Below are 27,918 nucleotides of genomic sequence, written 5' to 3'. Positions count from 1 at the left end.
TTGTCCTGTAATCGTTCCCTCCCCCGAATCCATATAAGCTACCAGAACGCAGGCGTCCGCCCAGGCCTGTATTATATTTCAAAGCTGGATGGTGGTGGCAGCGAATAATATTAATAATTGGGCTATCGTGAAGCTGACAGTGACCGTACAGAGGGCGTAAACGCATATTCCTTGCGTTGGAATTCAGAGCTGTGATGCCATACGCTCACTGGTCGATTGTCGATACCTAATAAGTGAGTAGTCTGTTATGTGTGCTCGCGATTCAGGACGAAATCCGTGACACAGTGACGGCACGGTGAGATATTGCGTGATCTCCCCGGTGTCGTTTCTGTGGAATACCTGACAAGTACATATATATATATATATATATATATATATATATATATATATATATATATATATACAGTACAGACCAAAAGTTTGGACACACCTTCTCATTTAAAGATTTTTCTGTATTTTCATGACTATGAAAATTGTAAATTCACACTGAAGGCATCAAAACTATGATTTAACACATGTGGAATTATATACTTAACAAAAAAGTGTGAAACAAATGAAAATATGTCTTATATTCTAGGTTCTTCAAAGTAGCCACCTTTTGCTTTGATGACTGCTTTGCACACTCTTGGCATTCTCTTGATGAGCTTCAAGAGGTAGTCACCGGAAATGGTTTTCACTTCACAGGTGTGCCCTGTCAGGTTAAATAAGTGGGATTTCTTACCTTATAAATGGGGTTGGGACCATCAGTTGTGTTGTGCAGAAGTCAGGTGGATACACAGCTGATAGTCCTACTGAATGACTGTTAGAATTTGTATTATGGCGAGAAAAAAGCAGCTAAGTAAAGAAAAACGAGTGGCCATCATTACTTTAAGAAATGAAGGTCAGTCAGTCCGAAAAATTGGGCAAACTTTGAAAGTGTCCCGAAGTGCAGTTGCAAAAACCTTCAAGCGCTACAAAGAAACTGGCTCACACGAGGACCACCCCAGGAAAGGAAGACCAAGAGTCACCTCTGCTTCTGGGGATAAGTTTATCTGAGTCACCAGCCTCAGAAATCGCAAGTTAACAGCAGCTCAGATTAGAGACCAGGTCAATGCCACACAGAGTTCTAGCAGCAGACACATCTCTACAACAACTGTTAAGAGGAGACTTTGTGCAGCAGGCCTTCATGGTAAAATAGCTGCTAGAAAACCACTGCTAAGGACAGGCAACAAGCAGAAGAGACTTGTTTGGGCTAAAGAACACAAGGAATGGACATTAGACCAGTGGAAATCTGTGCTTTGGTCTGATGAGTCCAAATTTGAGATCTTTGGTTCCAACCACCGTGTCTTTGTGCGACGCAGAAAAGGTGAACGGATGGACTCTACATGCCTGGTTCCCACCGTGAAGCATGGAGGAGGAGGTGTGATGGTGTGGGGGTGCTTTGCTGGTGACACTGTTGGGGATTTATTCAAAATTGAAGGCATACTGAACCAGCATGGCTACCACAGCATTTTGCAGCGGCATGCTATTCCATCCGGTTTGCGTTTAGTTGGACCATCATTTATTTTTCAACAGGACAATGACCCCAAACACACCTCCAGGCTGTGTAAGGGCTATTTGACCAAGAAGGAGAGTGATTGGGTGCTACGCCAGATGACCTGGCCTCCACAGTCACCAGACCTGAACCCAATCGAGATGGTTTGGGGTGAGCTGGACCGCAGAGTGAAGGCAAAAGGGCCAACAAGTGTTAAGCATCTCTGGGAACTCCTTCAAGATTCATGGAAGACCATTTCCGGGGACTACCTCTTGAAGCTCATCAAGAAAATGCCAAGAGTGTGCAAAGCAGTCATCAAAGCAAAAGGTGGCTACTTTGAAGAACCTAGAATATAAGACATATTTTCATTTGTTTCACACTTTTTTGTTAAGTATATAATTCCACATGTGTTAATTCATAGTTTTGATGCCTTCAGTGTGAATGTGCAATTTGCATAGTCATGAAAATACAGAAAAATCTTTAAATGAGAAGGTGTGTCCAAACTTTGGTCTGTACTGTATAAATATTAGTTCATGGATATACTGTAAACACACACACACATATATATATATATATATATATATATATATATATATATATATATGATTTACAATAAACATATATATATCTGTTTATTGTAAATCATATTTAAAGTAAGATTTTAAATAATACTATAAGCAAAAGATATTCTGTGCCTTGATTTACCATTTCTAAGGTTATTTGATGTGTTATACATAATGGCTAAAACATCAAAAATATCAAATGACAGTTTGACATGTTGCATCAGCTTACCTTTTTATATTGCACTTACAACTCATTTTACATCTTGTCCTGAGAAGCTTTTCATATTCACTACAGTAGATTTGAAAGATTAAACATTGATTTCATCACTGACATTATAAAGTGTATAAATAGGAATAACTCATAATATTCAAAAAGTGTATTTGCTCTCCCTACCTAATTTTGGCAAAGAATATGGGACCTTGAAATAATCCTCATAGAATTCCAAAAGCCTTTTTGTTATATTCAGGGCATAGTCCCCAGATCCTCTTCTTATTGCATCCGGGCGTGCATATAACCTCACCTAAAAGCAAAAGAAAGGACACTTAGTTTAGAAGATTTGCCGCTTTTTGTAATATGAGCAGTAGATGGAAAAAAATAGTATGTTCAGACACTTATAGAAATGGAAAATTACATTGCTGGTATTTAAACAAAAAACGATTCATCCGTACAATGTATTGTAATAAAATGTTTTTTTTTTCTTAGCTCCAAAAAAGATTTATGCCATTTTAGAGTTGAGAAAATATTTCAAAGGAATTGCTCGCATGTGTTTGCAAAAGATATGATGCTACACTGTATTAGTAAAATGGATGTCAATTTTATATGCAGGTAGGGTGTGCTGGAACACTCAAAAAGGAAAAATTTATTATTGAGGTTTTTTTCTTCTCCTAATGCATAAAAATAATACTTGTCAGAATATAAAACTGCTGCACAGCTCTTCTGTTATTTCCTCTGTACATGTTATTTATACAGAGCTAAACTAATGCATGAAATAAACCTAGTTTAAATTATTTCTTCAAAAGACAATTAATATTGCAGATCTATTGCTGCTGTGCACTGCTAAATAGCCCTGTACTTTTCTGCATACTTTTAAACACTCTAGTTTTAACTTAAAAGCTATCATAAAATGCTGAAAAACTATTGTTATTTAAATTGTTATCAATTATTCATAAAGAACTCATAAATAATGCTGTCAATGTGTAGAATAATTACAGTGAGCAGTTCTATTCACAAGGCAACATTCTAGCTCTTTTTCTGAGAAAAAAAAACATATTTGTATAAAAGTGAGATGAGATGAAAAAATATTGTAGATGCTGTGCTATCACTTCTAGTAGGTTGTGTCTATTTATACAATTTTAATATTTAGTGTGTCTTTATTTAAAAAAATGCCTTTTTATATTTGTACCTCATTTTGTACACAGCACCAAAAAGTCATTAAAGAGGACCAATATTTCTTATTTGGAGGGTTATGGAAGGGGTATGGTGGTGTTAAAAAAGATGCATGTTAAAGGGTTGATTAATTATTAAAGAGATATTGGGAAATCTCAATTTTGTTAGAAGGATCCTCAATAGATATGAGTGAATTTATTAAAGGTGATTTGAATGTGGCTCGAATTTTTCCAAAAACATTTGGATTCACCAGAATCTAAATTTTTAGTGATTTGCTTTGGGTGAATATAGAAATATGGCAGACACCATTTTGCTGGAATATATAAAAGTGAAAAAGGTTTGAAAACAAAATTAAAAAAACCCACCTCTCCTTGGCCCTCCTCGTAACTGTCCAACCACCACCAGTCCTCCAATCTGCTCATTCATCCTCTGACTGCTATTTTATTTCTTCTATCTTTCTTCTCATCTGCCTTCCATTCACTAGATCCCTAATTTCAAGTGGGGAACAATGCACGTGAATGATGTGCGGTACATCAATGATGTGCATCTCACCCCACATGACCATATAAAACATAAAACATGGCAATGTCACCCATTGTGCACCATTTAAGGACATAGGGTCTAGTCAATATAACCTGGTTGGAATACAGATTGAAGATATAAAATATAAGATTGAAGACAGATATAAGAGCCAATCAGACAATCAGCAACCACAGGACAGGTATGAACTGGGCCAAGGAGAGCTGAATATAAGATTTTCTTTAACTCTTTTCTAGCTGACTCAGTTTACATTGAATTTATTTAATGAGAGTTGTATTATCCCCGTGAATTGAGCAAATTGAATTTAGAGGAATTTGCATAGCTCTAGCTCATAACAATATGATGTTGATAGTGAATTATATGCCTAAGAACTATGGCTCCAAATCAAAATATGAAATGACATCACATTCTCATTTGGGTAAAGCAGGGTGGCCATCCATCAGAGCAAGCCTCACATTTTTGTCCTCATTCTCATCATGCTCATCTTTCTGTCAGCCTTCTGATTGGTGTGGTCATCACCATAATCATCCACCACTACTACTATGCACAGATTATGCCTCTTCCTCCATCCCCATTGGATCTGTAAATATCCATCCTTGATTATGTGTCAAGGAAACAGACATACCCTTCACTCATCCGCTGATGTGCCAACTAAAGTCTCACTGTGTGAAGTTGCTCGTGGTGATGTTGATGCCAAACCACATTGTTGAGTTGGTTGCTTTTTGAGAAATTATGCCATGTGCTCAGTCTGACGAGAATGTACTTAGTCACCACTATTTCTCACAGAAAGGTATGCCCAATTTCTGCTCTCACATGCAGGGGAACACAGACCACTCTCTTGACTTCTCTTTCAGTTCCAAAGTGCACTACACTGTAGAAACCTGGGGCAGAAACTATGGATAGGGACAATATATGAGTTTAATTGCGCAATGGGTGAATGTTTGCTCCTGCACCCTTTCCAGATTCTACTCAACATATGTGATTCCAACAGTCACAGGGTATGGCTTTGCATTCTTTCAAACCTAACTCATGAAAGGTAAAGCAGTTTTACAGCTTGAGAGCCTAGTGGACATAAGCCACAGAGCAAATGATTTGCTGCTGTGTATCAAGTGCAACTCTTACGTTAGCTGGCTCCATGTGAACTACTGCTGGGCAATGTTGTGAGCGACAATGCCCAGAAAATTCTGGCTGCCTTATTATTGTAAAAGTAACTCATACTCTTTTCATGGCCCACGTGCAGAATTTAATAATGCAACATTTTGTTCATAAATATATTTTCATGGAGTGGATGGTGGCTGCTCATTTCAACTGTTCTTACTCAGTAAAGCACGCCCACCTGGCTTTATAAAGATAGAACTGTCTGCCAAAAAGATGCCTGATTTCCGACATTGTAACTCACTGGAATTTGATGCTAAATATGTTGGAGCATCTGTATGAGCAGCGTAAGATGGACTTTTTCAAGTAGCTGCCAAACTGGTAAATTGGTTACTTTAAGATTTGCCATTGGCAGCTAACGAGAGCTATGAGTCACCTACTGAAGCCCTTCAAATAAGCAACCAAATGTGTCAGTAAGGACAATTGTAGAATCAACAATGTCATTCCCCTCTTATTTATCCTGAAAAAAAAACAGAATCCAAGAAAGAAAAAGGGAAGGAATAGCAACTTGTACATGTTTAGTGCCACTCTGTGTTAGTTGGGGACTTTCAAAGTTTATATTACATTAGCATGTAAACTTTTGGGCACCCCTGGTCAAAATTACTGTTATTGTGAACAGTTAAGTAAGTTGAAGATAAAATCATATATAAAAGGCCTAAAGTTAAAGAGGACACATTTCCTTTGTATTTTAGGCCAAAAATAAATAAATATATATATATGTATATATATATATATATTTTTCACCTTTTATATTTTAAAAATCACAAAAAGGAAAATGGGCTGATGCAAAAGTTTGGCCACCCTTGGAGATTTGTGTGCTCAGATAACTTTGACCATGGTGTCAGACCTTAATTAACCTGTCAGTTTTATGGCTTGTCCACTATAATTGTTAGTAAAGGCCAGGTGATGGAAATTTCCCAGCTTTATAAAAACCCAGCAATGCCAAATATGTGGAGTGTGGGGGGATTTTTTCCAATATGAAAGAACTTAGGAAAAAAAAGAGCAATAATTTTTTTTTACATTATTTTTTTTACTTTCCTTGTTTCTTTTTTTTAACTTTGCTGGTGTGATACACATAAAACTATTCTTTTACAAGGACAAGAGGAAACTCAAACATCACATATCTCCCTCATAAACACATGAAAGGGCTGTATCCCAGCTTGGATCAATTACTACAACAGCGATCCAGAGTTCTTTTAAGGCCACGGCCCTACTATCAGTATTTGGTCAGCATTCAGTCAGCATTTTTTCTCAGGAGTGGGAGCCAAAAGCAGGTGAGAAACAATCAGAGAAAAGGTGTAATAGAAACAAGTCACCAATTCTGCATCCTAGTTTTGGCTCCCACTCCTGAGAAAAAATACTGACCAAATACTAACTAAATACTGATAGTGGGGCCGTGGCCATAAAGTGAGAGTTGGGAGTGTGAGCTGCAGACACACATACAGCTCTCAGTATAAACCCTAAGGACTGCATCATGACTAAAGCCCCACTCTGGCTCTCAATTTAAGTATTTCACATCAGTATATGTAAGCCAAAACCAGGATAGGAACAATCAGAGGAAAAGTATAATAGAAACATGTCACCACTTCTGCATTTTTCACTCCCTCCTGGTTTTTGCTTACAAATATTGATGTAAAATACTCACCAAATACTGAGTGTGTGAACATGACCTTATGCTGAGAATCTTCAGAAACTTAGAAAATTCTAAAAGTCTGTCAGCTTTACCTGGCACAATGAAACAACAACTATGCATTGCATATAAAACTAATCTACCATTACATAGGCTATCCAAAGTCCAAATGGTAATTAATAATCCAATGGAATAAAAAGTTCAGCATGTCCTATCAATACACATTCTAACTCAGAAAATAACTTTCAACCTTTTCAGGCTATAATCCTTACACAAAGTGATGTAATTACTGATCTCAGCATACAACATTAGTGGTTTAATGATTTGTTTAAAATGCTATCATATAAAAAGAAAATATACTTACAGCTTAAAAATATTATTATTATTATTTTTTTTTTTTTTTTAAAGTGCCGTTAATTGCAGGGGGCATATAATATTTGGAAAAAAAGGGTTTCCGTTTATAACATGAGACAAAACAATGGGTGTGATAAGCATGAACACAATGAATGACAGAATGGTAAATATGGAAAGAGGACTTTGTATAAAAATAGACATTGTCAAAAAAAATTGAAAAGGAAAATATGCTGTTACTCAAAATTAACATAATGTACTGTACTATTCAGAATCATCTTTGCCTCGCGCACTTTCATTCAGCATACTGTTAGGTATAAAACCCAATATGCCTTATGTTGTCTACCAATGCATATGTTTGTATTTTTCTTTTCTCTTTGTATTTGATTGTATTTGTTCTCCGACATTGTATATGATACCACTATAAATGAAGAGCAGACTCTATTATAAACATCGATCTACCTTTTTAAATTATTTTTATTGATGCACAGTTTTCAATGCGAGTTTAAAAGAAAATGCTTCAAAATTGTATGCTTCCAAATCAGGATCTAAATATTAAATAAAATTATTGCAGAAACTGTAAGTACTATCTTCAAATCACTATATAACCTATACAAAACACAAAAGAAAACATTTATTTTACACATGTATAAAAAAGCTTTAATGATGTTTATGCAAAAATATATTAAATTACATAGCATGCAAATATAGATGAAAAACCCACATAGGCAACTTATGCACTAACACAAGCAGATTCAATAAGCTAACCTGATTCCAGAGTAGTATAGGGGTTAACTAACAATTATAATGCCAGTGTTTTAAAATAGCATTCCAATCCAATACAAGGTGTACAATTTCATGTATAGGTTTGGGCACCCCTGGTCAAAATTACTGCTATTGTGAACAGTTAAGCAAGTTGAAGATGAAATTATCCCTAAAAGAGCAAAAGTTAAAGATGACACATTTCCTTTGTGTTTTAGGTAAAAAAAATAGATATTGCCATGTTTCACATTTTAAAAATTATAAAAAGGAAAATGGGCCAATGCAAAAGTTTGGGCACTCTTGGAGAATTGTGTGCTCAGATAACTTTGATCAAGGATTCAGACCTTAATTAGCCTAGTAGGGTTATGGCTTGTTTACTATAAAATAGTCTGGGTGAAATTGTGGATGAGGATGAGGAAAAAGCCAATATGCTAAATGATTTATTTCAACAGTATTTACACAAGAAAATCGCATGACAGAAAACATGATTAGCGATAACAAAAATTCTCCATTAAATGTCACTTGCTTAACCCAGCAGGAAGTACGGCAGCGTCTAAAAATCACTAAAGTTGACAAATCCCCGGGCCCGGATGGGATACACCCGCGAGTACTGCAGGAATTAAGTAACGTCATAGATAGACCATTATTTTTAATCTTTAAAAATTCCATAATAACAGGGTCTGTACCACAGGACTGGCGTATAGCAAATGTGGTGCCAATATTCAAAAAGGGGATAAAAACCAAACTTGGAAATTATAGGCCAGTTACTGTGGGTAAAATCCTGGAGGGTTTCCTAAGAGATGCTATACTAGAGTATCTGAAGAAGAATAACAACATGACCCAATATCAACATGGGTTTACGAGGGACCGTTCCTGTCAAACTAATCTGATCAGCATTTATGAAGAGGTAAGTTCTGGAATGCTGTATACAAGTCTCTAAGCCGCCCTACAAAACAAAAAGAAGACCATTTTTTTAATACTCACCTATGAGGCAGTCCGGTCTGATGGGCATTGCTGCTCTTGATTCGGCACCTCCTCTCTTCTTGTGATCACCATCCTCCTTCTCTGCTTCATGTAGATGCTCGGGGTAAGGCCAAAGAGTGCTGGCACATGTGCACTACAGTATTTTGCTCTGCGTGAAGTATGCTTGCGCAGGAGCGTGATTGGGGATACTGTGTGGATGAAGTAGAACGCATCATCCACATGAAATTGAAAAGGAGAACGGTGAACTCAGGAAGAGAGGAGGCATTGAACGAGAAAGCGATGCCCATCGGACCAGCGCGCCCCATAGGTGAGTATAATAAAAGGTCTTTTTTTTGTTTTGCAGGACGGCTCGAGATTTATATACAGCATTCCAGAATGCTGTAATATAGGGCTGAAAGGTGGCAGCTGTATGTTATATGGGAAAAACCTTGTGACAGATTCCCTTAACCTCTTAACGATTGCCGATATGCCTGTTCATGGCAGCAGTTAAGGGTACTTATTTCTCAGTGCCTCTACTTAATGGCGCTGAGGAATAAAAGTGTATCGCCTACCAGCATCAGACTGGGGGTAGCTGAGACCCTGGGAAACATGATCAGGGCCAATTTTTACCGTTATTCACCGAATAATGGCAATCACAAAAAAAGTCAGATTTAAAATTAAATGAAATTGGGCCCCCGAAATCCCCTACGGTATCTCAGGTACCGGATCCGCGATCCCCTGGCCCTCCTCCTGCTTGTGCCGAAAGATAATGGCATCCAAAAAAATCTGCCTCCCTTCACCCAGTAACAGCAGAGATTAGTCTCATTGACTGATGGCTTTTGATCACTGTGACAGACCCTATCACAGTGATCAAAAACCCCCAATAATAGTTTCAGTAAATCTCCTAAACCTCATTGATCACCCCCCTTCTGTGTCATCCCACTTGTAAAATTACATTTTTCTTATATATATATAAATTTTTAATTCTTTGTAGTTAGGGTTAGGGTTACTAGGGTTAGGGTTACTTAGGGTTAGTTTTACTAGGGTTAGGGTTAACAGGGTTAGGCTTATTAGGGTTAGGCTTATTAGGGCTAGGTTTTTTAGGGATAGGTTTTTTTAGGGCTAAGCTTGTTAGGGTTAGGCTCACAATTTTTTCAAAAGTAAAAAAAATATATAAAAAAAAATCTAGTGTTAGATTAGGTTTAGGTGTAGTAGTGTTAGGTTTAGCTCTAGATTAGGTTTAGGCTTCTTTGTTAGGCAAGCATATGGAAAATACTAATGGCCAGCAGAACATTCAGCGCAGAACAGGCGTGTGCCCTGCTTTGCTCCTTCCACTCTGAGCCCTGTTGCTTGTCCAAACTGAACTTTTTGACTACATGAAGGATATCGCTGCAGTCATAAGAAAGTGGGTAACAAATTGTGGGATCTATTTTTTGGTATTACCTCTGAGAAAAAGTGAGAAATTTGGAGTTAAAGCAAGATTTGTGATAAAAATGTACTTTTTCAATATGACGACTAGTGTTGAGCCACCCCCATAGTGTTCGGGTTCGGTTCGGTTCGTCGAACACCGGGATGTTCGAGGAACTGTTCGTCGAACTGTTCGTCGAACACCTTAGAACACCGTCGAACACCGTTAAAACCAATGGCAGGCAAACAAAAACACATAGAAACACATAGAAAACACCTTCAAAGGTGTCCAAAAGCTGACAAACTGCTCAGAAGACGCTTTCTTTAAAAAAGCCGGCCGGCAATTCAGCAGCGGCATACACCGGTACCCGACAATTTAGACAAGAAGGAATAGAGCCTCACACATAGATTAGATAGATAGAAACATGTCAGTCACATATATATGAAGTACAGTGACAGTGTTGCTTACTGTACTTGTCATTTAGTGTAAAGGATTTATTAAAAAATATAATAGTGTTTTCATGCACTGTCTCTTTAAAAAAGCCGGCCGGCAATTCAGCATCTGTACCCGACAATTTATAACAGACAGAATAGAGCTTCACACATAGATTAGATAGATAGAAACATGTCAGTCACATATATATGAAGTACAGTGACAGTGTTGCTTACTGTACTTGTCATTTAGTGTAAAGGATTTATTAAAAAATATAATAGTGTTTTCATGCACTGTCTCTTTAAAAAAGCCGGCCGGCAGTTCAGCATCTGTACCCGACAATTTATAACAGACAGAATAGAGCTTCACACATAGATTAGATAGATAGAAACATGTCAGTCACATATATATGAAGTACAGTGATAGTGTTGGTTACTGTACTTGTCATTTAGTATTAAAATAAAGGATTTATTATTAAAAAAAATTGGCGTGGGGTTCCCCTTAATTTTAGTCTCTAGCGGAGGTTAAGCAGACAGCTGGGGCAGATGTTTGAAGCCTGGGAAGGGGGTAATACCCACGGAGCTTCCCAGGCTACTAATATCAGCCCCCAGCTGAATACATAGCCTTTACTAGCTATTAAAATGGGGGACCCAAAAAAAAAAATGACGTGGGGTCCCCCCTACTTTAATAGCTAGCAAAGGCTAGGCAGACAGCTGGGGGCTGATATTAATAGCCCAGGAAGGGTTCCATGAATATTGGCCCCCTCCCAGGCTAGAAACACCAGCCGTCAGCCGCCCCAGAAATGGCGCATTCATAGAATGCGCCAATTCTGGCACTTAGCCTCGCTCTTCCACGCTGCCCTGTAGCGGTGGCAGGGGGTAATAGGGCTGGGGTTGATGTCAGCTTATAATGCCAGCTGACATCAAGCCCAGGTTAGTAATGGAGAGGCGTCTATAAGACACCCCCATTACTAACCCCATAGTCAAAGTTAAAAGAAAACACAAACACCCAGAATAAAGTCCTTTAATTGAAATAAAGACACAATCCTTTATTGTTTTAAATTAAACCATACTTACCATCACGCCCATTCCAGCTGAAGCCAACGATCTCCTGCAATAAAAGAAAAATAATAAAGCAACATCATCCTTACCTTTCCATGGTTCCCACGACAGCTTCAGCTCTGCTACATCGAGATGACAGGCTGGACCGCAGCAGAACGCCGCCATCCAGCCTGTCATCCCGCAGACACTGAGAAGAGCAGGCTTGCTTGCGCTCTGCAGTGTCTGGCTGTGACGGCATAAAGATGAGACGAGTTCATGTCCAATGAACTCAGCTCACCTCCTGCACGTCACTGACAGCGTGGGAGAATTCTCCTGCACTCAGCGCTTCAGTGTGAGAATTCTCCCACGCTGAAGCGCTGAGTGCAGGAGAATTTTCCCACGCTGTCAGTGACGTGCATGAGGTGAGCCGAGTTCATTGGACATTAACTCGGCTCATCTGGATGCCCTCACAGAGAGACACTGTGGAGCACAAGCATGCCTGCGCTTCTCAGTGTCTGCGGGATGACAGGCTGGATGGCAGCGTTCTGCTGCGGTCCAGCCTGTCATCTCGATGTAGCAGAGCTGAAGCTGTCATGGGAACCATGGAAAGGTAAGGATGATGTTGCTTTATTATTTTTCTTTTATTTCAGGAGATCGTTGGCTTCAGCTGGAATGGGCGTGACGGTAAGTATGGTTTAATTTAGAACAATAAAGAATTGTGTGTTTATTTCAATTAAAGGACTTTTTTCTGGGTGTTGTGTTTTTTTTAAATACTTTACTAGAAATTCATGGTGGTCATGTCTAATATTGGCGTGACCCCATGAATTTTGGGCTTAGGGCCAGCTGATAATGCCAAGCTGGCCCTAACCCCTTTATTACCCAGTGAGCCACCGCATCAGGGCCCTGGATGAGTTGGGTACAGCGCCAGAAGATGGCGCTTCTATGAACGCCATTTTCCGGGGTGGCTGCGGACTGCAATTTGCAGCGGGGGTGGCCCAGAAAGCTTGGGCCTCCCTGCGCTGCGGATTCCAGCCCCCAGCTGCCTAGTTGTACCTGGCTGGACACAAAAACAGGGCGAAGCCCCACGTCAATTTTCTTTAAATTATTTCATGAAATAATTAAGAAAAAAAGGGCTTCCCTATATTGTTGTGTCCGGCCAGGTACAAATAGGCAGCTGGAGGTTGGGGGCAGCCCGTTCCTGCCTGCTGCACCTGACTGGACACAAATATAGTGCGAAGCCCCACGTCAATTTTTTTTTCATTATTTCATGAATTTCCTGAAATAATTTAAAAAAATTGAAGTGGGGTTTCGCACTATATTTGTGTCCAGCCAGGTACAGCAGGCAGGAACTGGCTGCCCCCAACCACCAGCTGCCTATTTGTACCTGGCCGGACACAACAATATAGGGAAGGCCTTTTTTTCTTAATTATTTCATGAATTTCATGAAATAATTAAAAAAAATTGAAATGGGGCTTCGCACTATATTTGTGTCCAGCCAGTTACAGCAGGCAGGAACGGGCTGCCCCCAACCACCAGCTGACTATTTGTACCTGGCCGGACACAACAATATAGGGAAGGCCTTTTTTTCTTAATTATTTCATGAATTTCATGAAATAATTAAAAAAAATTGAAGTGGGGTTTCGCCCTATTTTTGTGTCCAGCCAGGTACAACTAGGCAGCTGGGGGATGGAATCCGCAGCGCAGGGAGGCCCAAGCTTTATGGGCCCCCCCCGCTGCAAATTGCAGTCCGCAGCCACCCCGGAAAATGGCGCGTTCATAGAAGTGCCATCTTCTGGCGCTGTACCCAACTCATCCAGGGCCCTGGTGCGGTGGCTCACTGGGTAATAAAGGGGTTAGGGCCAGCTTGGTATTATCAGCTGGCCCCAAGCCCAAAATTCATGGGGTCACGCCAGTATTAGACATGACCGCCATGAATTTCTAGTAAAGTATTTAAAAAAAACACAACACCCAGAATAAAGTCCTTTAATTGAAATAAACACACAATTCTTTATTGTTCTAAATTAAACTATACTTACCATCACGCCCATTCCAGCTGAAGCCAACGATCTCCTGCAATAAAAGAAAAATAATAAACCAACCTCATCCTTACCTTTCCATTGTTCCCACGACAGCTTCAGCTCTGCTACATCGAGATGACAGGCTGGACCGCAGCAGAACGCCGCCATCCAGCCTGTCATGCCGCAGACACTGAGAAGAGCAGGCATGCTTGCGCTCCTCATTGTCTCGCTGTGACGGCATCCAGATGAGCCGAGGTCATGTCCAATGAACTCAGCTCACCTCATGCACCTCACTGACAGCGTGGGAAAATTCTCCTGCACTCAGCGCTTCAGCGTGAGAATTCTCCCACGCTGTAAGTGACGTGCATGAGGTGAGCCGAGTTCATTGGACATGACCTCGGCTCATCTTTATGCCGTCACAGAGAGACAATGTGGAGCGCAAGCAAGCCTGCTCTTCTCAGTGTCTGCGGGATGACAGGCTGGATGGCGGCGTTCTGCTGCGGTCCAGCCTGTCATCTCGATGTAGCAGAGCTGAAGCTGTCGTGGGAACCATGGAAAGGTAAGGATGATGTTGCTTTATTATTTTATTTTTATTACAGGAGATCGTTGGCTTCAGCTGGAATGGGCGTCATGGTAAGTATGGTTTAATTTAGAACAATAAAGAATTGTGTCTTTATTTCAATTAAAGGACTTTACTCTGGGTGTTTGTGTTTTTTTTAACTTTGACTATGGGGTTAGTAATGGGGGTGTCTTATAGACGCCTCTCCATTACTAACCTGGGCTTGATGTCAGCTGGCATTATAAGCTAACATCAACCCCAGCCCTATTACCCCCTGCCACCGCACCAGGGCAGCGTGGAAGAGCGAGGCTAAGTGCCAGAATTGGCGCATCCTATGAATGCGCCATTTCTGGGGCGGCTGACGGCTGGTGTTTCTAGCCTGGGAGGGGGCCAATATTCATGGCTCCCTTCCTGGGCTATTAATATCAGCCCCCAGCTGTCTGCCTAGCCTTTGCTAGCTATTAAATTAGGGGGGACCCCACGTCATTTTTTTGGGGGGGTCCCCCATTTTAATAGCTAGTAAAGGCTAGGTATTCAGCTGGGGGCTGATATTAGTAGTCTGGGAAGCTCCGTGGGTATTACCCCCTTCCCAGGCTTCAAACATCTGCCCCAGCTGTCTGCTTAACCTCCGCTAGAGCCTAAAATTAAGGGGAACCCCACGCCAATTTTTTTAATAATAAATCCTTTATTTTAATACTAAATGACAAGTACAGTAACCAACACTGTCACTGTACTTCATATATATGTGACTGACATGTTTCTATCTATCTAATCTATGTGTGAAACTCTATTCTGTCTGTTATAAATTGTCGGGTACAGATGCTGAATTGCCGGCCGGCTTTCTTAAAGAGACGGTGCATGAAAACACTATTATTTTTTTTAATAAATCCTTTACACTAAATGACAAGTACCGTAAGCAACACTGTCACTGTACTTCATAATTATGTGACTGACATGTTTCTATCTATCTAATCTATGTGTGAAGCTCTATTCTGTCTGTTATAAATTGTCGGGTACAGATGCTGAATTGCCGGCCGGCTTTCTTAAAGAGACGGTGCATGAAAACACTATTATTTTTTTTGATAAATCCTTTACACTAAATGACAAGTACAGTAATCAACACTGTCACTGTACTTCATATATATGTGACTGACATGTTTCTATCTATCTAATCTATGTGTGATTCTCTATTCCTTCTATTCTAAATTGTCGGGTACAGATGCTGAATTGCCGGCCGGCTTTTTTAAAGAGACGGTGCATGAAATCACTATTATTTTTTTTGATAAATCCTTTACGCTAAATGACAAGTACAGTAAGCAGCACTTTCACTGTACTTCGTATATATGTGGCTGACATGTTTATATCTATCTAATCTATGTGTGAAGCTCTATTCTTTCGGTTCTAAATTGTCGGGTACCGGTGTATGCCGCTGCTGAATTGCCGGCTTTTCATGTTTCACTGTGAGCCCTGTTCCCATCGATTTGGGCAATCACTGTAATGCCACAACCACCATGGCTGTGGCATTACAGTGAGTGGCAGACAATCCCTGCATGATTGGTGCTCTAAATAGCGCCAGACATGCAGGACACGCTTTTGGTGCACGAACAGTTATCGAACATAACCTCGAACAGCCAAATTTTTTGTAAATCGTTCGGGTTCGTCGAACAACTCGAACACCGCCCAAAACAGCTCGAATTTGAGATTGGCGAACAGTTCTAGTCGAACACCGCTCATCTCTAATGACGACCTATTGTTATCAAATTTTGTGCAGTATATGTGGGTTCAAAATGCTCACTATACCCCCCTGGATAAAATCCTTGCGGTGTGAAGTTTACAAAATGGGGTCACTTGTGGAAGGTTTATGCTGTTTAGGCATATGAGGGGCTCTCCAAACGTAACAGGGTGTCCGCTCTCGATTCCAGACAATTTTGAGTTCAAAAGGCCAAACAGTGCTCCTTCCCTTTCGAGCCCTGCCATGCGCCAAAACAGTGGTTTTTATCCACTTATGGGTTATCGGCATTCTCAAGAGAAATTGCACAATAAATTTTATGGTCCATTTCTCTTGTTATCCTTGTGAAAATAAGAAAATTTGGGTCTGAAGTAAAATTTTTATGAAAAAAAGTTAAATGTTTATTTTTTCTTTCCACATTGCTTCAGTTCCTGTGAAGCACTTGAAGGGTCAATAAACTTCTGAATATGGGTTTGAGTACCTTGAGGGGTGTAATTTTTAGAATGGTGTCACTTTTGAGTATTTTCTGTCATATAGATCCCTCAAAGTCAATTCAAAGATGATGTGATCCCTAAAAAAAAGTCCTAACAAAAAAAATATGTTTCAAAAATTGTACTAATGCAAAGTAGACATGCGGGAAATGTTATTTATTAACGATTTTGTGTGACACCTCTCTGATTTAAGGGCATAACAATTCAAAGTTTGAAAATTGCAAAATTTTAAAATTTTTTGCCAAATTTCAGTTTTTTCACAAATAAATGCAGGTCATTTCAAAGCAATGTTACCACTATCATGAAGTACAATATGTCACGAATCGGTGGGATCCGTTGAAGCGTTCCAGAGTTATTACCACATAAAGTGATACTGGTCAGAATTGTAAAATTTTTCTTGGTTATTAAGGACATAATTGGCTCAGTCACTAAGGGGTTAAAGATGTGTGATAACATGGCCTAACTGATAAATCTAGCTTTTGATTTTCCAAGGCAGTTTTGAAATTAAAATAAGTGATGCAAATTTTTTTTTCTGGAGTAGGCTATTCATAAATAAGGCCCAATGTGTTATCATATTGATTAGTGTGAATTGACAAACTTAGATTTATTACATCTGAATTGCAAATAGCCTTTTCAGAGAAGAAGGGGACAAGAACTCTAGTTCAACCTATACCTGAAAGTTGATATCAACCCTTTAAATTGTCTTGCCACGTGACTTTGGATAATAAGTCAAACCAGAAATCCAATTTGCATACACATGTTTTGGGGTAGTTGCCCCTTGCCAGTGCAAAGCAGTAGGACTGGTTTGCCTATATTACAGAGAGCAAAATGTGCATCAAAAATGTTTGGACAGCACTAGCCATGATAGGTTTAGATGTTGTTATCAAACAGTATGTTTTATAATAAAATCACATTCTAGTATCAGCAATAGTTGTAATGAATATGCTTTTTCCTTTGATATTACCTTAATTAAATCAACATGTATTATGACAGAGCTACAAAGTTAAAGGCTGTAAAGCATTCACAGACAAGAAACCAAACAGCAACTTTATCTAACAGGTTTAAGTAATAAGACTTATATGTGTTAATTAATTTAGAGATCACTAATGAAAGGTTTATCTCTCACACCTACTAATCATCCCACTAAAGTTAAGGTGATAAAAGAAATTAAACATTTTATAGAAAACTTGGAAAGATTTATTGAAAACAGGCCTGAGGAGAAACAAAGTCATAGAGAGCAACTTAATTTAACTCTCTGAAGGAGATAGTGACAGAAAAACATGCTTAACATTTCATCAGCATGGAACCAATGATCTGAAACGCCTATGTAACCCCAGAAACCAGATATACATTAGGTTATGTGTAATCAAAAGCAGGTACTGTGTTTCACAGAAGTTCATGGACTTTCATGGTTGAATTCAATCATAGACTTCAACTAATCTGCATCACTTTATCGGTGCACTGTGTAATGTGATGAAACATCCCCACATACTATCTATATGTCTGGCTATCTATCTCTCTATGCATCCATCTGTATGTATACAGTATATATATATATATATATATATATATATATATATATATATATATACATGGTGATAGAATCAGCAGGTAGGACTGTATTGTAATAGCCAGAATAAAATCAACATGAGGCTATACAACATACATTCATTCAGAGGATAATATTAGATTCCAAGTGATTGTCCACAGTCAGGTGGTTGGGGTGGCACCTTCAGGCTTCCATACCCAGGAGAGTGTGTGAAGTCACATGCCAGCCACTTCAGCATGCTCCATTCAACCTCAGATCTTTCTCCAGCCGGGACACTCTGAGCATCGTAGCTCAGCTTTACACCCAGCGTCTCTTTAGTGAGGGAGGTCACAGACATCACAGTAATGGACTACTCAGACCAATACAGCATGCAACTTGAAAAGCTAGCAACACAGCTAAGCATTTAATCTCCACCAACATCTTTGGCCCCATTGGAATCCAAAGTCTTATATGTAAAATTAGGTGCTTTGAAGGTAAAAGAAGGTTGACTGTTTAGAAGACTGACTCAAATGGACTGTTTCTGTCAGAGATAACACATCACCCTGCTTTAACTGCTGAGATGAATGATGTGCTACAGTTTATTTTCCATTACATCCTCCACTTTCTAGGCACTAATGCACTTGTAAGGGGCAAATGAGCAGAAACTCAATGTTGCTCAGCAACAGTTCCAAAACCTGAAAGATCTGGAGAAGATTTCTATGGAGGAGTGGGCCAAAATCTCAGCTGCAGTGTGTGCAAACTTGGTCAAGAACTACAGGATATATCTGACCTTTGCAAACAAAGGTTTCTGTACCAAATATTAAGTTTGGTTTTTATATTGTATCAAATACTTATTTCATGCAATAAAATGCTAAATATTAGTGATGAGTGAACATGCTCGCCACTGCTTGGTACTCACCTGAGTATCACTGTGCTTTATTTCTGGGTTGCTCAGGCATGAACTCGGATACCCTCCCTGCATGTCCCAGCAGTGGTGGATGATATAGTAACTGACCCAACCTGGCAGGGGGACATACAGAGCAAGGACAGCAGCAGATAGGGGGAGAGAGGCGTAGCACCACAACAGGTAGGAAGAAGCAGCGTGATGGCCACAGACACAAGGCGGGAAAGCGTTCCTCATAACACCAACATGACGGAAGTTGCCAGTACTACTGTTAGGTCTTCCCCAGTCTGGTTATTTTTTAAAGACTCTGCATATAACCCCAAAAAAGACATTTGCACCACCTGCCAGGCCAGCATCAGCAGGGGTAGCAAAACTTACAGCCTGACCATCACCAGCATGATCAGGCAAATGGCAGCAAAACACCTTACTAAGTGGGCTGAACCCCAGGGTCCAGCAACAGTGTCTGTGGGTGACACCACTGCTTGCTCCGCTGTTGTGCGTGCACGCCAAACCCCTGTCCATGGCGCATGCCAAGATGCCTCCCGCCTTGCACCTGTCGTTGCACACTCTCAACTAGCACCATCAGCAAGCACGTCCACATCCTTGTCCCAGCGCAGCTTTCAGTCGTCCCTACCACAGTCTTTGGAATGCAAGCACAAAAAACACAGCCAACGCCCCACAGGTCAAACTACTAAATCCTCACATTTCGCGAATGCTTGCGCTCAAAATGTTGCCTTTTAGGCTTGTAGAGATGGAAGCTTTCTGCAACCTGATGGCGGCGGCCGTCCCTCGGTACTTGGTCTCCAGCTGCCACGATTTCTCCCAGTGTGCCGTCCCCGCATTACACAAACATGTTTCATATAAAATTAGACGGGCCCTCAACAACGCAGTTACTGGGAAAGTCCACCTAACCACGGACACATGGAGAAGTGCTTGTGGGCAGGGACGGTACATCTTGCTGACGGCACACTGGATTAATATAGTGGAAGCCAGGACCCCGTCGGACCTTGGGACGGAACACGTCCTCCCGACGCCAAGGATTGCGGGCCCTGGGTCAGTCAGGGTTACCCCCACATTCTGCAGCTCCTGCACCTCCTCCTCCTCTTCAGCCTCCATCTCCAAAATGACCACATCAGTCACAAGCTAGAAGCACTGCAGCACTGCCAAGGCCAAGCGGCAACAGGCTGTGCTGAAGCTAATATGCTTAGCTGACAAACCACCCAACGCTGAAAAGTTGTTGACAGCTCTGAAACAGCAGGCAGATCTGTAGTAGACAAAGCTGAACCTACAGCCAAGCATAGTCGTGTGTGACAATGGCCGGAACAGGGAGGTGGCTCTGAGGTGAGGCGAGCTGACACACGTACCATGTCTGGCCCATGTGCTTAACCTCGTGGTTAAAAACCTTACCTCATCTTAAATCCTACCCGGATCTGTTGGATCTGCTTGTCAAAGTACTCTGCCTGTGTGCCCATTTTAGAAAGTCAGCTACAGCTTCCGTCGCTCTTGCCGTGCTTCAGCAGCGTTTGCAGCTTCCAACTCACCGACTGATCTGCGATGTCCCCACTCATTGGAACTCTACATTGCAGATGTTAGGAAGGATTTGTGAGAAGAGGGCAGTTGTTGACTACCAACATCAACAAGGCCTTGGGTATTCTGGTCAGACTCCACACATAAGACCTCAGGAGTGGACATGGATGCCAGACATATGTACCATCCTCCAAAAATTTGAGGACTCCACCAAGATGGTAAGCGGCAATGATGCCATAATTAGCATCATCATCCCGCTTCTCTGACTTCTGAAATGCTCTCAGCTCACAATTAAAGAGGATCCATTGCAGGCGGAGCACGATGAGATGGAGCAAGGAACCATACAGTGTGATTCCACACAGCCCAGCCTCATCTCATCCCAACATGGATTGGGTGACAATGAGGAGGAGGAGGAGGAGGAAGAAGAACAGGAGTTAGTTGCTTCACTGCCTAGGCAAACTGTATGGGAGACACACTTCCTAATACTGGGAGCATTTTTTGCAGGAGGCCCTCCAACCTCTACGTCTCTTGCAAGGGGCATTGGAGTTCCTCCAAATTTTTGGCAGCTGTTGAAGTCACTGCATACGCAATAACAGTATAGGAGACACATTCGTTATTAATGAGAACAACAAAGCATATCCGGCTGATGGCTCTCTAACAATAGAGAGGGCTGACTGCAGGCCCTTTAAGAATAGTAAGGGCCGCCTGATGGCCCTATAAAAATAGGCTTTGTGACTTTCAGAGTCCCTCCATCATAAATGGAACAGGATGTGTCTGATGATGTGTCACACACCACATGGCCAGATAAGGTTGTAAAATGTTAAAATTACATTTCCTAGTGAATGCATTTGTCTTGTTTGTAAGCAATGCAAAAGTGCAAAAACGCATCAAAACGCTATGTGTGCATATAGCACAAGGTGTGGAGGAGCATTTTTGTTTTTGCATATTTATTTTGCCTTGTATACAACTCATTAGCCTAGAAAGGATGTTCCTTAACAAATTTCCCAGGAAAATCCATTTTGGTTTAGTTTTTATATGCTTTATTGTGAGTCCGTAAAAGTGGCGTAATACCTCTGACAACGTTGTTGAAAGCAGTGACCTGAGAGTCAGAAATGCTTCCAGGGGTCTTCCCAATGCTGTTCCCTTGTCATTTGAGCACTGTTCCCATCAATTTGAGCAATTTTTAGGCCCTCTGCAGACCGCCGGGGGAGCCGTCGGAAAAATGCTCGAGTTTCCCATAGACTTACATTGGGCTCGTTACTCGGTCCGAGCACTCTAATTTTCTCGACTAGAACAACGAGTACCTGTGCATTTTAGTGCTCGCTTATCACTACTAATTATGTAAAAATCATACAATGTGATTTTCTGGATTTTTTTTACATTCTGTCTCTCACTGGTGAAGTGTAATTACTTTAAAAATTATAGACCTCTCCATTCTTTGTAGGTTGGAAAACTTGCAAAGTATATCAAATACTTATTTTCCCCACTGTATGTCAGACCTACCATAATCAGTAAACACAGATTTGTAAAAAAAATATTTTTCTGTAGTGGTAACTTAACCTTCCATGTACAAAACATTGTTAGCAGATAGATACAGAACAGAATGGGTTCAAGTCCAGAAACATTGCATTTCTTACTTTTTAATTTCAGCAAAATACAGTAATGACTAGTGTTGAGTGAGTATGTTCTATTAACCCTTTCGCCGAGTATGCTCGGGCCGAGCTCCGAGTATTTATAGCTGCTCGGTGATATGTTTGAATCGCTCCCGTGTGCATGATTTGCAACTGTTTGACAGTTTTAGTACATTCTGTGTGTTTTGGGTCATTATCCTGTTGCAAGACCCATGACCTGCGACTGAGACTAAGCTTTCTGACACTGGGCAGCACATTTCTCTCTAGAATCCCTTGACAGTCTTTAGATTTCATTGCACCCTGCACAGATTCAAGACACCCTGTGCCAGATGCAGCAAAGCAGCCCCAGAACATAACAGAGCCTCCTCCATGTTTCACAGTAGGGACAGTGTTCTTTTCTTGATATGCTTAATTTTTCCATCTGTGAACATAGAGTTGATGTGCCTTGCCAAAAACTTCCATTTTTGTCTCATCTGTTTATAGGACATTCTCCCAGAAACATTGTGGCTTGTCAACATGTAGTTTGGAAAATTCCAGTCTGGCTTTTTTATGATTTTTTTTCAACAATGGTGTTCTCCTTGGTCGTCTCCCATGAAGTCCACTTTGGATCAAAAAACGATGGATGGTGCGATCTGACACTGATGTTCCTTAAGCTTGAAGTTCACCTTTAATCTCTTTCGAAGTTATCCTGGGCTCTTTTGTTACCATTCGTATTATCCGTCTTTTTGATTTGTCATCAATTTTCCTCCTGCGGCCACGTCCAGGGAGGTTGGCTACAGTCCCATGGATCTTAAATTTCTGAATAATATGTGCAACTGTAGTCAAAGGAACATCAAGCTGCTTGGAGATGGTCTTATAACCTTTACCTTTAACATGCTTGTCTATAATTTTCTTTCTAATCTCCTGAGACAACTCTTTCCTTTGCTTCCTCTGGTCCATGTTGAGTGTGGTACACACCATGTCACCAAACAGCACAGTGAGTATATGTAGCCCTATATACATGTTCACTGACTGACTACACTGATTACAAGATTGTAGATGTAGCACCCCGAGGGCTCGGCTGCTACAGGGGTATTGCACCTCGAACAAGAGGTGTGGTATTCCACCCCCGGGTAAGGATGGAGTGTGGACTAGAACTCAGTTAGCTGCATGCACCACACACACCCCATTTCCGAGGAACAGACCGACAGTACTCCCACTAGAAAGATGTGCAGGTACGACAGCTTCTGTTCCTGGCTGGAGTGGGGAGGGGGGGGAGGAATATCCCAGTGGTGTAGGGGCAGATGGGAGTGGGTTTCTGGGCATAGGAATGAGCCCATTGGTTGCTAGTCACCTGGGCTCGGGTGTCAGAGGGAGTATAAAAGGTGGGCACCATCTTAGGAGTGAGTTCAGTCAGACAGAAGAAGAGTGAGAAGAGGAGTGACAGGGAGCAGCAGCCCTGTCTGGGTGCTGCCCCTGAAGGGAGCAAGAGTGAAGAAGAAAGGAACAAGAAGCAAGGAAAGAATGAAACATAAGGAAAGGCCCAGAGACATGAAGCAAGAAGGAACCCGAACACGCTAGGAGTCAGCGGGTGAAGGGTTGGCAGATCAGGGTACCGGATCCCAAACTGGTGGAGGCCACTTATCCTCAGCCAGGAACCGGAGGTCGTGGCCACGTCTTGGTGCTACCACTCACTACACCCACCACGAAGGCACGCCACATAGGGTCAGGGAGACCGGAGAAAGGTTTCGCCACCAGAAGGCCCGAGGAAGCTGGACATGGGTGGGTCCCTAGTGGGGACGGCCAGAGAAAGGAACGGGGAAAGGAGTTCAAGGTCACACTCTGGAACTGCCTGGGGGTTGGTCGAGCCTCGTACCTGGTGGACGCAGCATGGCTCGGGTCGTCATCACCTGCAGGACTGACGTTAATAACAACTGTGAGTAAAGCATTGAAAACTGCAATCAGTCTCTGTGTTCCATCGCACCACCAGCACCATAGGTACCGGGATGCTCTTACTATCACTCCCTTCACCCGCACTAGCTGCCCTGAGGCTATACCTCTCCCGTTGGGGGTTATACCACCATAGCTGCACAACCGTACCACCGGCCTCAGCGGTCTGCCCTGCAGCGGCGGTTTCATAACCGCATTCAACGGGTGGCGTAGTCGGACACTAATACCATCATACCATTAACTGCCACTTAGTTTGACCACCCTGGGCGCGGACCGGGTCACCGCCACACGAAGACTACTACCCCCATCGGATCCGGCTCCGGGTATCCCCCGCGCGCACGCGCGCCGCACTACAGCACTGGCCCAGGGGGTGAGTCAACTTTGGCGTAGTCGGCAGGATTACGTGCCCGCAACCACCGGGTACTGCGTGCCTGAAAAAAGAGACTTTTATACTTACCTGTGGTGAATTTTCCCGATATCCGACGCCATCTTCTGCCTTCTTCCCGCCATCCGTGGAGCTTTCCCGCCATTGGACGCCATCTTGAGGACGCCGCGCGGGAAGAAGAGGGGCGTGGACTCCGAAAGCCCGCGAGAATTGAAGCCCCGCCTCACGTCCGGCCGTTGCGTCGGGTCCTGGAGGGAGCCCAGCGACGCCGACGTCACAGGAGCGTGACGGAAGGTCCTCAACCCTGATGATCCACTGCGGAGCCGCGGCCTACGGAAGAGGATCATCACAAGGTAGGCCACGGTCCACTAGGGGGGAGGAGGATGTCGGATACGGAGGAGAGCTTCACTGCCGCAGCCACCATCCAGCACCGCGTCCATCCCGAGAGGCAGCAGAAGCGGATCGGAGGCCGAAGACGACGCCGCGGGGGAGGCCGCAACGACAAGTAAGGGGGACGCCGTTACTCCGGGCCCTGAGGCCGCGGACCTGCCCCTACCTCCCGCCGCGGAACCCGAAGCTCTGGGTGCCGCGCCACCCGCCGTGCCTCCATCACCAGCAGTCAGCCCTCCAGCAGCAAGCTCTGCAGCGGAGCCTCGCCCTGGACCATGCTCCCCAACATCGGGCACGATCAGAAAGTCACCGGCCAGGTTAAAAGGCCGAGTGCTCGCGGGCGCTGCACCCCAGCCGGGGCCCGCCAGGACCCCCCATACAGCTCACGGTCCCCGAGTCACCGGGACTGTTTTTAAGTTTCACATGGCATGTGGCTGGGGCATCATCTAAGACCCGAAGACCATGAGCCAGGTGTTTGTAAACAGAAGCGATGTAGAGTCCCACCTACCGGAGGGGCACAGTGGACGGGACCTGGTGCCTGGAGATACCGTCACCTATACCAGGCATAAGGGAGTGAAGGGATGGTACGCCCTTCATGTCCACCGGGTCAAGAAGGAGGAGGAGTTATCGTACCAGGAGGAGAAGAAAGAGGGCCCGGACGGGTCTGAACCTGAGGAAGAGAAAGGAGCGTGTGGAGGACACCGTAAATCGTAAACGGTAAAAGAGGAGATGTAAATAGTTACCCGATCGGGTATAAGGACTGTTGTGGGACTGTTTCCACAAAGAGTGTGGTCCCCGTTGGGACAGAAAAGAGAACTGTTGCCTGTTTGCCCTAATCCCTAACCTGACCGAGGACTGAGAGCGGTCATCCTTTCCTTCTACCTGGCTGAGGACTGAGAGCGGCCGACCCTGTACTTAGTTGCGATTCCTAAAGCGCCCCCTATTGGTTTTGTAAGAATCCTTCCCAATCTCAAGATACAGTGACTGTTGCACTTTATCAGGTCGTGAGTTGCACAGCGGCCAGATCCCAAGAAGTCAAGAATGTTGAAAATGTTTTATATGAAAAATGTCTAAATGTGAAAGTTTTATAATGCTGCTAAAAGTAACGATGCTGAAGTTTTGTATATCGTGTTTTCTACAAAAGAGTTCCCGTGGCATTAGCAAAAGCGTTGATATCAGTAACGTTAAGAGAAAGAAGAAAAGAGTACCTCCCATAAAGGGATGAGTTTTTGGTTAACGTCTTATATATGAGTGCACTTTAAAATTTTTGTAAGTTAGTAATTGTTTTGCTCTGTTTCAGCCCGAGGACGTGCTGTGGTTTACCAGGGGGGAATGTAGCACCCCGAGGGCTCGGCTGCTACAGGGGTATTGCATCTCGAACCAGAGGTGTGGTATTCCACCCCTGGGTAAGGATGGAGTGTGGACTAGAACTCAGTTAGCTGCATGCACCACACACACCCCATTTCCGAGGAACAGACCGACGGTACTCCCACTAGAAAGATGTGCAGGTACGACAGCTTCTGTTCCTGGCTGGAGTGGGGAGGGGGGGGAGGAATATCCCAGTGGTGTAGGGGCAGATGGGAGTGGGTTTCTGGGCATAGGAAGGAGCCCATTGGTTGCTAGTCACCTGGGCTCGGGTGTCAGAGGGAGTATAAAAGGTGGGCACCATCTTAGGAGTGAGTTCAGTCAGACAGAAGAAGAGTGAGAAGAGGAGTGACAGGGAGCAGCAGCCCTGTCTGGGTGCTGCCCCTGGAGGGAGCAAGAGTGAAGAAGAAAGGAACAAGAAGCAAGGAAAGAATGAAACATAAGGAAAGGCCCAGAGACATGAAGCAAGAAGGAACCCGAACACGCTAGGAGTCAGCGGGTGAAGGGTTGGCAGATCAGGGTACCGGATCCCAAACTGGTGGAGGCCACTTATCCTCAGCCAGGAACCGGAGGTCGTGGCCACGTCTTGGTGCGACCACTCACAACACCCACCACGAAGGCACGCCACATAGGGTCAGGGAGACCGGAGAAAGGTTTCGCCACCAGAAGGCCCGAGGAAGCTGGACATGGGTGGGTCCCTAGTGGGGACGGCCAGAGAAAGGAACGGGGAAAGGAGTTCAAGGTCACACTCTGGAACTGCCTGGGGGTTGGTCGAGCCTCGTACCTGGTGGACGCAGCATGGCTCGGGTCGTCATCACCTGCAGGACTGACGTTAATAACAACTGTGAGTAAAGCATTGAAAACTGCAATCAGTCTCTGTGTTCCATCGCACCACCAGCACCATAGGTACCGGGACGCTCTTACTATCACTCCCTTCACCCGCACTAGCTGCCCTGAGGCTATACCTCTCCCGTTGGGGGTTATACCACCATAGCTGCACAACCGTACCACCGGCCTCAGCGGTCTGCCCTGCAGCGGCGGTTTCATAACCGCATTCAACGGGTGGCGTAGTCGGACACTAATACCATCATACCATTAACTGCCACTTAGTTTGACCACCCTGGGCGCGGACCGGGTCACCGCCACACGAAGACTACTACCCCCATCGGATCCGGCTCCGGGTATCCCCCGCGCGCACGCGCGCCGCACTACAGCACTGGCCCAGGGGGTGAGTCATAGACACCTGTGATGCTAATTATTGGACACAACTTGATTTAACATGTCCTTTTTGTCACATTATGTTCAGGGGTACCATCATTTCTGTCCAGGCCTATTTCATGAGTTTAATTTTTTTTTTAATTCTGTGGAAGCAGGGCTGAAAACAATGTCTGACTTTCATTTGTCCATTTTCATAGATTTTTAATTTATTATTACTTTTGTCAGATTCAAGCTATTTCTGTGACCATTGCGTTTTTTTTTTCAATAAACGAGGGATACCAACAATTTCAACCACGTGTGTACTTATAGTGTATAAATGCAAATTTTTTACTTGTCTCATACCTTTCCTATTATTCCACAATGAATTAGCAGTGATTGAATTAAGTAACTTATGTCATGGATAAGGATAAAGAGAAATGCATGATTCTAGCAGAAACTTTTATGCCCCAGGGAAAAATCATATAAATGGTACTTATAGAGATCCAGATATGTGAGCCTTT

The 27,918-nt window shown here is 42.8% G+C and overlaps 1 protein-coding gene across 1 annotated transcript in view; it reads right to left on the bottom strand.

Annotated features, from left to right (window-relative positions):
* The window catches only part of TRHDE (thyrotropin releasing hormone degrading enzyme), a 1,416,750-nt gene that overhangs the window by 955,782 nt on the left and 433,050 nt on the right, over positions 1-27,918 (bottom strand). The window contains exon 3 of the mRNA XM_073651798.1: positions 2,471-2,597. Coding sequence (XP_073507899.1) covers positions 2,471-2,597 — 127 coding nt within the window. The remainder of the gene's footprint in view (positions 1-2,470; positions 2,598-27,918) is intronic.

The sequence above is a fragment of the Phyllobates terribilis genome, unplaced genomic scaffold, assembly GCF_046119375.1.
Source record: "Phyllobates terribilis strain yellow unplaced genomic scaffold, ASM4611937v1 Scaffold_11__3_contigs__length_659146591, whole genome shotgun sequence".
Lineage (NCBI taxonomy): Eukaryota > Metazoa > Chordata > Amphibia > Anura > Dendrobatidae > Phyllobates > Phyllobates terribilis.
This window is presented reverse-complemented; position numbering and strand designations above follow the sequence as displayed.